The 14,366-nt window shown below is 37.2% G+C and overlaps 1 protein-coding gene across 2 annotated transcripts in view; it reads right to left on the bottom strand.

The window, feature by feature from the left end:
* RIF1 (replication timing regulatory factor 1) overlaps positions 1-14,366 on the bottom strand; it is a 47,343-nt gene that overhangs the window by 19,181 nt on the left and 13,796 nt on the right. For both annotated transcript variants that reach the window (XM_007424454.4, XM_088146549.1), the window contains exons 11-23: positions 13,729-13,902; positions 13,490-13,600; positions 12,765-12,827; positions 11,582-11,682; positions 11,070-11,156; positions 7,577-7,650; positions 7,086-7,266; positions 5,776-5,883; positions 5,533-5,682; positions 5,343-5,442; positions 4,062-4,326; positions 2,439-2,481; positions 397-599 (exon numbers count right to left, since the gene is read on the bottom strand). In XM_007424454.4, the coding sequence (XP_007424516.1) occupies positions 397-599; positions 2,439-2,481; positions 4,062-4,326; positions 5,343-5,442; positions 5,533-5,682; positions 5,776-5,883; positions 7,086-7,266; positions 7,577-7,650; positions 11,070-11,156; positions 11,582-11,682; positions 12,765-12,827; positions 13,490-13,600; positions 13,729-13,902 (1,660 nt within the window). The remainder of the gene's footprint in view (positions 1-396; positions 600-2,438; positions 2,482-4,061; positions 4,327-5,342; positions 5,443-5,532; positions 5,683-5,775; positions 5,884-7,085; positions 7,267-7,576; positions 7,651-11,069; positions 11,157-11,581; positions 11,683-12,764; positions 12,828-13,489; positions 13,601-13,728; positions 13,903-14,366) is intronic.

Raw genomic sequence — 14,366 nt, 5'->3', positions numbered from 1 at the left:
TCACTGTAACCTTGAACGGTCACTGAATGAGTGGTCGTTAACCAAGGACTATCTGTATACAGGATGTGATCCATCCTTCCTATGAGTTTTGGTCCTGGGATGCTCAACTGAATGAAGCAACTGGGAGAAATAATAATGAATTCCTTCTTTCTTGTACTGCCCCTTTGCATGTTACTCTGTTACTCCAGAGGGATGTTTCAGGCACAGGAGGAAATCACTGGGCCATAGTCTCATTCATAAACAGCAGGAATCCATCTATTAGCAGGAGGAATGTCTGGATCCAACCTATGGTATGTTGTGTGATAGTATGTTTGTGAAAATTAAACTTCTACACAAGTCTAAGAGTTGTTTCCAGGTTACAGAATATAAATCACACAAAAATAAAAGATGCCTTACTTTAATTCTTCGGGGTATTCCAGGGTTACAGCTTTTCCAAATGTTGCATTCCAAAACTGAGCACCTTGGCTGCATATCTGCTTATTCTTATTCAAAAACATTATGTTCAATAATGGAGAAAGCTCTTCCAAGAGCTCACTGTTAAAGGATCCAGTATAGTGGGACTGCAAACAAGTAATACTTTCTCCCAGTAACTTTTCAAACTGAAAACAAAAATGGAGTAAGAAATGCCATTAATTAAAAAAAAATTACAATGTATTAATTTCATCGGCATTTACATAACAAGCAAATTGCCTTTTTTAGCTTATACTCCATTCAGATTGGACTACAACAACTAAAACCAAAATCAAGTTATCATCTAAAAGCAATTAGGCCATCGGGAACTGAGTTCAATTCCTGATGGCTTGATGGACACACCCATGCAGTGTTACTTATTTATTTACAAACCTTACATGGCTGCCTATCTTATATACAATAATCCTAGGTGGCCCATAACAAAGCCAGTAAAAACAACAATGAAGCAATCATATTACCCATACACGAAGCAACACACTTCCCATGTCACTACAGTGATTCCACCACCACTGGCTCCTCCCTATCCTAGCCTGATGCCTTCACAACAATACGGAGGTAGTCTGCCATTGCACAAACTTCTGGGATGTTTTCTTGACTACTCAGTCTTAATCAATTAGCAGGAGAATAACCAGAGATGGCATCAGTTGAACCTCCCAAGACAGAGAGCTTCACACGCATCAAGAAGGATGTTACACTCATCCCTGCCAATACAGTATATCTCCATCAGATTTGAAGAGGCAGACAAAACGGTATGGGAGGCAGAGTCCCTCATCTGGCCTTATCACCCACATTTTGAATTGACAGAGAAACCCACTGGTGACCATCGTAGCCCTTGAAGGACTTGTATAGTATGGTCCTGCCGTAAACATCTACCTAAATGTTTTTTGCTGCATTTGGAACCAATTGCAATTTCTGAAGGCCATTCAAACAGCAATAATTCTATCGAGATAAAACTGGACAATATAGATTAGTCCAGTTAAAAGGGTGACAATCTGATATTGCTGTTGGGATAGGTCCCCTTGGCACTTCAACAGAAGCTGTACAAATGCATGCTAGCTAGAAGTGCCACTGCAGCCTGCAGTGCTCTCCCATCCAAATCTGGTTGTATTTCTACTCCAGAGCCCATGTGGTTCTTAGCTGGGAACACCTCTCTCGTCTGGATTAGATTTCAGTATATTAGCTCTTCTTAAAATCATGTCTGGGGTTAAGAGACAGATTTATACTGCAGTAGAATGTGCGCAAGCTTTCAAGTTCCTCTTCACCAAGCAGAGGATTGGGGGAAGCAAACAACTCCTTGTTGTTGAGTCCATAATCATTATAATCATAATCAAATTACATCTGGAATTTTAGCCATTAGGTCTGCAGTTTAAAACAATTCCAAGATAATGGCTATAAACTAAGTGGAGGCTGACTACCCCAACCCATGCCAGTTAAGCCATTAATCTATAATCTATCTTCCTCCACAGAGGAAGCCAGCCCCTCCCTGGGCTGAAAAAAATCAGAATTAAAGAAATATTTTAAAAAGAATTACAGTAATGATTAACATGTTGGAATTAGTTACATACAGATGCCAATATAACATAGTGTTTTAAACATTCAGCTGATAGTCTACAGGTCCTAATTTATTCTCCCCTCCTACCACAGAAAGTAATTATTAAATCCTGCGATATGCAATATCCACAATATCCATTGCCACTGCAGCATGAAGGTACTCATTGTGTATCAAGTGACCACGCACAATTTTATTTATTTATAAAATTTATAAACTGACTCACTTCAGAGGCTGTAGGTGATGTACAAAGACAAACACAGTACGAAGCACAATATACTCAAAAACAATAAAAAAACCTATAAGCATATATATGTTTGTGTTGTATGTGTTAGTTATAAAATTAGCTGCAGAACAGCAGGACATTCAATATTGTTAGCGTTCAGGACACAAATAGCTTTTTTCACATATGCAGTACCTTGTTGTTGAGTCCATTAATCATTCTAGATGTATTAGCAGACCTTGTAGAAAAAAATAGTTTGCATATCAGTATTCATCTATCATAAGCAACAACTGCAGCTTGACTACAATCTTAAGATGAAGCATAACTAATATGTAAGATATACAGTACATACTGGTTCAGTTAAAAGGATACACTGAATATATTAAGAAACTATGGGTTGAACTCCAGATCAAGTATTCAAATATAATATATTTTTTATTTTCTGTCTTTGTTTCTGAAATGGTGTTCAAGGCAACACCAAAAATGAAGATAAAAACAGAATTACAACACTGAGCTACTCAAGTCAGTAAAAAACAAAAGAAAAACAAAACAAGCAGTGCCCCAGGCAGGTAAAGTACACCTCAACAAATGAATGTGTTCAATGGTTATTTATTTTTTTTAAAGAAAGCAAAACAAAATTCTTTGCTTGCTGGCAGAAGGATAACAGGGACCAACCTATCTGGGAATGGTGGAGTTGTCACTGAGAGTGCCTTCCTGCATTTCTACCAAATGTATTTTTGATGGCAGAAGGACTGAGAGTAGGGCCTCTCCCGAAGATGTTAAAAATCAAGACTTGTATGTAAAACTTCATACGTCATGAGTGCTTTGAAAGTCACCCAGAAACAGATCGTTAAATAGTTTATCTGTGTTAACAAAATTACATATTCTCTGTAACTGTTCCCAGTCAAGAATCTGGACTCCAATTTTCAACTGGCTGAACCTTCTGAACAATTTTCAAAGGCAGTCCAACACTGAGGGTTTTATATCTGTTCAAATGAGATGCAGCTAAGGTATATATAATTATGCCCACATCAACACATCAAGGAATAGGCTGATGCTCTGCAACATAATTAAAATGAATCCTCAGAGAAGGGTTAAGATTAAATTTCAATCTTGTACATATTTCTATGCTGTTGCTCAACTAAGAAAATCTTAGCTGCATAATCCCATAAGCTTTCGAATTGATAAGTTAACTAACATATGGGTAAAAAAAATGTCTGCAATCAAAAAACAAATCACACTTCTGTTTCAAGATGAAACACCTGTGTAATAATCATTTCTTTCTTAGCAGAAAAATGAGTAAACCTCCTTGGTGAAACTTGCATTTTGCAGTTGTAATAAATGTTTGATTTATTGTAAAGTTACTTGGTTTAAAATAATTTAAAAACTGATATAAATATAAAAAACTGATTTGAAATTTGATAGTTCAATTACAGAACTTTAAATTAAGATGCCACCAGTAAAGTATATCTAGAAATTCAAGAGCTCAAGTAATATAGTTAAGAGGCCTTTCATGATTATGATATGCCCTCAAGTCGTTGTCACCTCTTAGGAACCACAGAGAAACCTTTTCTCCAGGATGATCTTTCCCCAACCTGGTCCTTCAGGTCTTCCAAGGGTGCATCCATCACCACTGTACTTGAGTCCATCCATCTCTAGTTTGCTGGTTGTCCTCTTTAATCTGAAGTCATTATGTAAGGCCATCCAAAGCCACATAGATAGCCTTCCATAATTACTTCAAATTACTTTCAGCACAATAACATCAGCATGCAACTGCTATGTCAATGAAACCCAACTCTATAATGTATACATACTTACTTCATTTTTTCATATAATGCTGCTAATGGTTTTGTAATAGATCCAAAGACAGATCTGATGACAGAAGGCAAAGAGATGTGACCAATGATATTTTGAAGAACACCAACAATCACGGAACCAACAGGAGCTAACTGTTCAGAGCCAGATTCCTTGGATGCAAGCATCTGAAGAGAGTTTATCAATATTACCAAAAGTTTAATTAAAGAAGAGAGCTTGCCAAGGGGATCTTTCTTCCTTTTGGCCCAGTCCACTGGTGTCTGCGGAGCTGAAGAACAATTTAATCCATTAATTTTGTTTGGAACATAAACAACTTACTAGCATTTTAAAATGAAAAATTATTCAGATTTATCCATACTTCACTAGTTGCAGTATAATTTGTAGAAGGCTAAAAATCATGTTCCTCTGTAACCAAGTTCCAAACCCTAGGTTGTTATGATTAAGAGCAGTGGGGCAGAAGATTATGAGCAATGGGGCACTGGAGGGAATGGAACAAATGACACTGCAGCCTGCTTTTTGTCTATTAACCACAGGGGCATCTTAATTCTGCACTAGATCTTCCCTAAATAGAAATATTCTTTTCCAACAGAACCTTTCAAACCCTCTCTTTCAACAGTTTGTCTGCAATCAGGGCGGCACTTGGCTTATACTTAATATATACATAAACACAAATAGCTGAAAGCCTTAAGTTAATGTTTAAGCATTGACTTCTGATATCAACCAAACCTACAAAAACATCAACCAACTTCTGTTTACTACAAACCAACACATGTTTAGAATCACCATTCTATTTCTAATCTTCAAGGGATATTGCCTGTGTTTATGGAGTCAGAACATCAGCACCTGCACACTAAGAATATCATGGGAATTGTGAACCCTACCCCCAAATTAGAATTTTTTAAAAAGGAGAGGGGGAGAATCTAACACAACAACCCAGTAAGGAATGGGCAAACTAGTGAGCATGAAAGATACCAGTAAAGGTGAGAAGAAAAAGGACAGTGGAAAAAAACTTCACATGAAGCTTATTTGAACAACACAACTTTATGCTATAAGCCTTACTTTCATATACTGAATATAAAATTCAGTTTTCTGAATGTTGATTATTTAATAGGAAGAACAGAGCAGTTTATGTAGAAGGAATCATTGTGCTTTATAAAACATGAACATGCCTACTGGACAGAAAAAGCAGGTTGACTATTAGTAGTGGTGAACCAAAAATACAAAAGGAAGGAAAATAGGGCTAGAGCACTCAATATTGCAACATTTCATACTAGCAAATCTTACATCTATTTGTTGGCTGATACTTCTTATCATAAGGTGCAAAATTGATGCATTCAACCATGACTGATGTGATGTGAGAGAGTCCATCCAACATGGATTGATTCTGAAAAAGAAACAAAATAGATTTGTCAAGAGTGCATGGAAAGAAGCAAACAAATGCATGTGTACTAGGACAAGGGAAGCCTACACTTACAAGATGTGCTTCGTCTTCTAATCCAGATAATATTTTGGCACAGAGTTCATCACAACATAAGTTATCTTCTGCCGTTGCTACTAGTAACGCACAACGGGCAAATGCTCTATACAGTTCTGACCAAGAACGCAATAGTGTTTTCATGGTAGGCTGTAGCAAAACAAATCAATTTTAACAAATCTTAGATTCTAAATGACAAGTACTACTATAGATACTCAAATATAATTGTCTAAAGTTTCCTACCTGTGGAAATTCAGAAGATGAGAATATATATTTTACAGGTAGCAACAATGCACAGTAAATTGCACTGAAGTTATGCTCCAAAGCATCACCTTGATTTACTTCATTTGTCTAAGGAAAAAAAAACAGCCCAAATTGAAAAATCCCTCTAAGTTTTTAACAGACCAAGCATTTAAAACGTTATATCTTGGTTGATACCACCTGGATTTTATATACGAGTGGGAACCCAAAAAAACCAGAATTATATTCTGGAGGGCGGGCCCCTTGTAGTATAGGCTTCCCCCGCTAGGTTAGTGTTCTAGGAACCCATCTGCATCAGTGTACCAGCTGGATTGTTGTGAGAGGCTGCGTTCGGCTTTAGTGAGTTTTTTTTTTTAGAGGTTCTTTCAACGCGTTTGCCTATTTCGTGATGGGTGATTCGTGCCTTGTTTGCTCACGCCTCAACGAAGAGACAATCGCTTGACTGCATGCCATGCTTTGAAGGAGCAGTTGGAGGCTGACCCTGATTTTTTTTCAAAAGTCATAATTGGAGATGAATCTTGGTGCTACGCCTATGACTCTGAAACGAAACAGCAATCCAGCCAATGGAAAACTGCCATATCCCCACGACCCAAAAAAGCACAGGTGAAGTCAAACGTGAAAACAATGATCATCTGTTTCTTTGATGTGAGAAGGATTGTGCACTCGGAATTTGTTCCTCTGGGTGAAACGGTCAACCAAAGTTTTTATCTGGAAGTTTTGAGAAGGCTGCGTCACGATTTGCAAAAGAAAGGTCCCGAGTTGTGGCAAACAGGTGACTGGTTCTTCCACCATGACAACGCACCTGCACACACTGTGCTGAGTGTTCAGCAGTTTTTGACCAAAAACAGCATGACCCTATTCACCTGATCTTGACCTGTGTGACTTTTTCTTGTCTCCCGGGATGAAAAAAGTCCTCAAAGGGAACCGTTTTGCCAATGTAGAGGAGGTGAAACAAAAAACGGTAGAAGCACTAAAAGGCATCAAAATTGACGAGTTCGAAACCTGTTTTGAGCAGTGGAAAAAATGTCTCGATTGGCATACTGCATCAAATGGAGAGTACTTTGAAGATGACTGATGTTTGAACATGTAAAAATAACTACACGATTTTTTATAAATAAATTCCAGGTTTTTTTGGGTCCCCCCTCATATTAAGATACATTAAACCTTAATTTTCTCTTTTATTTTTTAAATCCAGTTCTGGAAAGTGTTCTTATTTCTGTAGCAATATTTTGATAGATATTATGTATCTCTATATAACAGACATTTAATTAGATCAAAGAAATTCACTATACCTGTTTAATCCATTCAGTTAATGGGCTAACAACAATGCTCCATATTCGCCACAGATGCTCCTTATTTTCCAAGTGCAGGGCACTTTGATTAACAACTGAGAGTACAGACTCACTAAAGGCCAGAGGAGATGTAGGGCCAGACAAAACATACTCCACAAGAGATTCATAGTTAAAAAAAAACCTAGTTAAGAAAAAAAAAGTAACTTGAATCAAAATTAAAGAGATGTCTTTTAGCAACTAAATATCCAACAGGACATAGTCAAATCAGTTGTTTTAGTTTTAACTTTTAGAGATGGGGAGGGAGGTAATGTAATACTTTTAAGCAGGATAGCACTACCATTTGTTAATCATTATTACATTTTAAAAGAAAGGGGTACTTTAAATAAAATAGCAACTTCAACAGAATTCAGGTATTAGGATACAGAATTTTAAAAACTGCTCTATTCTTTATTATGATATAGAATAAAAAAAAACTATTCTGGAGTACCTACCTTTCATTTTGAACTCCACATTTCAGAAGATCTTCACAGAATGAAAGCTGAATCAGGAACAGTGCTGGAGTTCCCTGTCAAGAAAGGAAAACCTAAGTATTTAGGCAGTACGTCTGCTATTCATTGGAATATTTCAGAAATATAAATTCTATTCTGCCTTACCAACCCTGCTTACCATCATCAGTTTCAGGTGTCAACTTCTGTTTCATAATTGTCAAGCAACGTACTTTTATTAAATGATTCAACCCCTAGATATTAGCTGTTCTCTTTATGCAGGTGTTAGGTTTGTGAAAGCTTTGAAGTATGGAAAACAAGTTTTCCTCTTTAAATATGAACAAATATTTTGAAAAACTGAAATCACTGAGAAGTTTTCAGAAGCAGCAAGATTGGTGGAACATGGTACTATCCCCTCACAAACAGAATTCATGTTAGTTGAGTGCTAGCTGATTCAGATAAATGGGATTGGCTCCATATTAAGCTACTGATCGTTAAGCTCTACTAAAATCAATGAGATATATTGGTTCTGATTTATTTTCCCACCAATTTCAGTATTAGAGGTATTGGTTTATATCTCCCATCGGTTCCTAGATGAGAGAGGAATAACTGTAGAGCTACCTAGTGAATTTCAGGGCTCAGAAGGAATGTCACCTAAGATACTGCAACATTACCAGCATTATCTTCCTTGTGAGATGGGCGGTGTCCAAATTTGAAATATAAAATAAAATAAAATATTATAGGTGTAAAATCTTACGTTTCCCACATCTCCTCCAAAAAGGTCTTAAAAAAAAAAAAGCCATGACTACAGAATAAAATTTCTCAATTTTATTTTTCATTATTTTTCTTTGATACCTCAGATTTTTAAAGTTTAGCAAGCTGGTAAGAATATTAGAAGCTTTTAAAAAAATAATTACAACACTGCTTTCAAGACCGACATCTATCAGCTCTAGACTGCTATTTACAGCAGTAAATCAATGTAGAAATTGTTGTGATAAAGGCCATGAACTCTTGGAGGGTCAACTGGACTTGTTCTGCTGCCTACTCTCCTATTCCAACCCTGAACACAAAAAAAGGTCATAATCTTGCTGTAAGAATTTGGTGGCCACATGTGACATATTATAAAGGTTTACCATGTGACTAGGTATTCTTTCTGGCATCTTGGCTGGCAAAATAATGTAAATTCAACTTCCAAATTTTTAGAACTTCCTGTTTTTAATTGAATTAATAAGTGAATTGTGTCTAATTCCATACTGTTCTTTGAAAAATATTCACCTTCTTTCAGGATTTATGAATGTTTGCATATTCTCTACTGAATGTTATTTGAGCCTCATGAGGGACCTATTGTTATTTAAAGGGAATCTAAGTGAAGAAATAACACCCAAGTCTGGTGCCTGTTTTGTAAGTAATCCAACATGAAATGTCAGTATGAAATATAATTACTTCCTTAGATTCATGAACTGGTTGCATTAACCTTAATTACAATAACTGTACCTAACATATCCAGTAATTGGTGATCAATCTCTCATGTCATTCTGCGAGAATTTTTGCCCATTCTTCCATGGTACATTGCTTCAACTCAAAAACATCTGAAAATTTCCTAATACGAATTGCTCATTCCAGGTCACGCTACAACATTTCAATGGAGTTTGGTCTGGACTTTGACCATTTCCAACACTGATTTGTTCTTCATTCATCCTCCTGCAGACTTGCTTATGTTTGGGATCAGCTGACCTTTAGCTGATGGTCAGATGATCTGATATTCTCCTGTAGAATTCTTTAATACAAAGCAGATTTCATGCTTCCTTCAGTGAAGGCAAGTTACCTAGAACCTGACGCAGCAAAGCATCCTCAAACCATGATGCTACCACCTTCATACCTCACAGCCAATATGAGGTGCTTGTTGGGAAATGCCATGTTTGGTTTCTACTAAATATGACATCCCTGTTGCCCAAAAGGTTCTACTTTTGATTCATCTGTTCATTTGATGTTCTTCCATAAATCTGGAAGGTCATCCAGGTGCTTTGGGGCAAACCTGAGATAAGCATCAATCTTTTCCTTAGTGAGCAATGGCTTCCATATTGCTACTCACGTGAATCCCACCTTTACCTCTAATAGCAGAGTACTGTAGTGAACAGTGCTTCTGCTCAAAATAAGAGACTCTTCATGACTTTCTGCATGATTTTATGCTGCACTCTTGGGATGATTTTGAAAAGAAAGCCATTCTCATGTACATTCACTATTGTCCAAAATAATCTTCATTTCAAGTCTGTCTCTGATTGTGAATTGGTAGATCCTCAGAACTTTCAAAATGGTTTATAAACTTTTCCAAACTGACAGGTATTAATTACTTTTTTCAGAATTCTCCAGATATTTCTTCTAAGCAGGTTTATGCCTCTATGTGAAGAGGGTAGTGAAAGCTGTGAGGTTTATACAGGGCAGGGCTGGCCCAAATCAGTCTTCATTATTTAATGAAGTACTCCTACAACTGGCCTTTGTTATCCCTTTAATTGAAAAAAAGTAAAAAGTAGGCTTCCATATTACAAATGGAAAAAGAAGGAAGATCATTTCTGCAATATATTCTGCATTTAATAGCAAGCAGACTATTTTAAAAATTAATTTCACACAATTAATATAGAAGAGACAATCTCATATGTAAATATTGCAATTAATACACAATGATTTGAATCAAATTCCTGGAATTCTCCTTCAAAGGCAAAAATACTGCAGACGAAAACAATGCAGATGAAGGAGCAGTAGCAGGCTCCTGTGGTTGCCTTTATGTGCATTCCTAGCCCAGTTAGATCTTTCTTACTCTACGCAAAAATGAATTCTGAGCTCTGTACAACCACATTTCATCTTCCTGACCCTGTGAGGGAAGATGCCACAATATCTATCTTATGGCACTTATGAATATGTTTCTCATTTCTGCTACTTCAGATTTATTTTTAATTGCAAATTAGTGCATAATGCGGTTGATGTGCTGCTGCTCTGGTGGAGTAAGACTATAATATACAGAAGGGTGGTCAAGTGTTGGATTTTTGCTTAACTGCATTATTTGTTGAACCTAAATTATGAGTGCATTCCTATAAAGGAAAAAACTATTAAAAACACTTCCTGGTTTCTGAACAGTATGAACCCTCAACTGGCTTGGTCCCACATTGACAAGTTAATCTTTATCTGGCCTGGGATCTTCCAAGTTTCCACTTAATGTCTTAGACTTAAACAGATGGATGTGACATTCTGACTCATCAGCTGTTGATTTCTGCTTTGGAAGAGAGAGTGTCACCTTACCAATATGCAGAAATTCAAAACCCATTCTTGTAATGGTTTAGGAATTTAGGATCTAGCTAGATTCACTATAAAGAGAAATACCTACAAATATCTGTGGCTAAAGTTTTACCACTTATGCTTCTTCCAGGAAACAAGGGTCATCTCGTATACTATGCTTTGTACAACTAATCTGGGCAGTATCACACATGACATATACTGAACTTACATTCAGAAGATCCATGTCAGCAACCTGATAGGCTGGTGATCCCAATACTTTTGGAGGCAATTCTTTAATAGCCACTTCTATCAAGGACTAAAAGAGAGAGCAAAATAGTTTATTTTACATGTAACAAGGTAAAACAATTAACTGGTATCTATATCAAATCATCGCTACTAAAATGAGAAAATAATATTCTCCTTTGTTTATACTGTTCATCTTTATTTGGAAGCTATGTTATAATAACAAAAATCAAGGTTACCTGAAGCAGCATTCTGCTGCACAGGAAATAAGCACTACTCATAGCTTATATCTTGTCACACAAATGTGACTTATCCAAACTATTAAGCTGCATGTGTGTAATAGCAAAATACTGCCTTGAACTCTAATAAACAAATAAAATACTGGAATCACTCTTATAAGTATATAAACCTCTGAGATGCATATCCCATTCAGGGTTCATTTTATATAAGAATGCCAAATTTAAAAATCACACATCTAAAAACTTTATCAACACTTACCAGTGACTTTAATACTGGCAATTCTTTTGACAAAATAATGTTTTTTAAAGTCTGCAGCAACATAGTTAGTACTTCTGAACTCTGCCGCTCTCTTTTGTTGCCTAGAAATAATTTATTTATTTATTTATTTATAAGTTATGCATACGGTAGTCAATCAGATCTTATAAAACTAGACACATTAACAAGCTTAGCACACTTACTGCAACTTTACACATATCCCATTTTGGGCAAATCACTTCTAAATAACACTAGACAACCCGTGACCTGTTGGGTCATATTTTCAGAGATATTTCCTTACTTAAACAGAGAAACAGAATGTCCATGGGCAGGCAAAAAAGCAGTGGCAGTGGGAGCAACTTCTGACTTCCTGCCAGCTTCCCCATTGACTTTGCTTGTGGTACACTGGCAGGGAGCGTTGGAAATCACTCCTCCTCCTTGGCTGATCCATGGAACTGCCTGCCGCTTTGCTGGGGGGAAGGGGAAACAAAGGGAGCCACAGACTACAAGGAAAACTGCAGCCCTGCTCCCTATCCCAGCATGTCCCCAAGGGCCCACTCCCTCCAGGGAGGAAGAAGGCTCCCCTGTCAACCGCCAGCACCCCCCAGCTAGTTCTACCTTGCCAGCAGGCAGTTGCCTCGCTTGCCCTTCCCTCACCACAACCACTGTTAAGAGATTTCAAATTTCAGCCTCAGTTCCAAAGCAGCCAATTGCCATTCGCCTGTCAGGCCTTGTCACCAGCCAGTTGGGTGCAGGGGCCAGACAGAGGCAGGAAAGAGGACGGGAATACGCCCCTCCCATCTTCCCTTGGGCCACGCAACCTGGAAAGTATAGTTGGAAGGTGCGGTGGCATTGAAGTGGCCACAACTTTGCCAAATTTCAATCCCACAGGAGTAATGGGATTTTGGACGCACTCTTTAAGTTAGCTCATTTGATGTATGTTGATTCAAAAATGGTTGCCCTATGATGCACCGTTTCGCCCAACTGAAGGTTACATACAAACACTGAGTTTTAGTAGTATATAGATAGTTTAATTGCAAGCTGTGCACAAACAGTAGCATAGTATGTACTATGAGATACACCAATTTATTTAGACCCAGCCACAAGTGTAAGTGAATAAATTCAGTATCTTCTCACTTTCACATCATCTCTGTACAGTTGAAATATACACACCAGAACATATTACCTGACTCAATTGCAGCTTTCACAAAACCAATTATTTCTTTCCATATAGCAATTAGAATAACATCTGCAAGGCATGACATAAATAAAGGGGAAATCAAGTGAAATAAGCAATAAATAGACTGATATTAATAAATATTGCAACTGGTACTTGAAATATGCTGACTACTGTACTACTGTACTATATGAAGAATCTTTTGTTTTTTAAACAAAAAAGTGCCCATTGAAGAATTTTGCTGTGGGGAGTAGAAAAAAGCCACAAACAACTTGGTGAAGTGTTAACATCCAGTTCACCATGGGAGCCATTTCCTCCCTCTCAAAAGGTCACCAAAAGGGTTTCTGGGGCTTATTTTGCACAGAGGGAGAGAAGGAACTAATTCAGATTACTTTCAGGAATGGAAAGGAGCAAAGAATAAATGGAATAAGCCCGCAAGGAACACTCCAGCCACAGACCAAAAATGCAATGCCAATGGAGTACAGTCAGTAAAATACTTATCTCCATCTACTTAGGCAATTAAAATCAACCATCATCATAAATTTTTCCCTCATATTTTTCCTTACATCTTGCCTCTTTTACATTCTAGGCCTGATGGCAAGAGCTGTCTAATTGCTTTATTTAGTTATATTTATACAGCACTCCTATACTTAGTGCTTTAGGAGGCTTTTTGTCTCTAGAATTGCAAATACCTGCTTTCAATAAATACCTAATCTGCACATAAAAAATCTTACCAGAAGCATCTTTTCCAACTGCAATGAAACCATCCTGAGCTGCATTTATGAAAACATTGGCGTGCTTGCAGAAGAAGGAAGGACTGGTGATTACTGGGTACTGAAGCGGTTCTACATGGGAAGACAGTAAGTAACTTCTATCACTGACAAAAGGTATGATAATTAGTATTTTTAAAAATAAAACTAAGGCTGTAGTATTGTACCTTGATAAAAATTTATTTTACCAAATAAATAGTTACCTAAACTAAGTACAATATTGTTTTCCTTGGCAAAAGTCAATACTTCAGGTCCAATAAAGAAATGAAGTAGCATTTCAATTCCTAGAAGCTGAATGGATGGAATGGCCATAGCTCCTCCTGTGCTAGAATCCAGAGACATCCTTGGATTGGCAGCATTTCCAAAAGGGAGAACCCCTGAAATAAAAAGTTGCATTTTTTTCTCACTTCCAGCAGAGAAAATCATTCATTTGCAAAACACAACACAACACAACACCCAGTAGGAATAGCTGGCAAAGAAGGCTGATTGAAATGAGGTTGAAGATGTGATTACGTCTCATGTTTTTAACCACGGGATGGTAGTTTAAAACTTTATACTTCTAGCCAGTGTATTTTATTTAGAAAGAGTTCCCCCAAATGCATACGGCATTATCTTCCATTAGTGCTCCTATGCTTAAAACTGCAGTTCCTATACTTAAAACTGCAGCTACAAAATTTTACGCTGCAGAGCCTTTTACTAATATTACCTTAACAAACCTCAAACTTTTAAAACTTTCTATTTTGCAGGGCAAACTCCTTGGGACAGACTAGGAGTGTGGAAGAAATGGGAAAAGATTTGTTTTGTGTGGGTTGTTTTGAACCATTTCAGGTCAGTGATGGTT

The sequence above is a fragment of the Python bivittatus genome, unplaced genomic scaffold, assembly GCF_059951505.1.
Source record: "Python bivittatus isolate LINGU-HERP-01145 unplaced genomic scaffold, Pbiv_v1 ctg000480_np1212, whole genome shotgun sequence".
Lineage (NCBI taxonomy): Eukaryota > Metazoa > Chordata > Lepidosauria > Squamata > Pythonidae > Python > Python bivittatus.
This window is presented reverse-complemented; position numbering and strand designations above follow the sequence as displayed.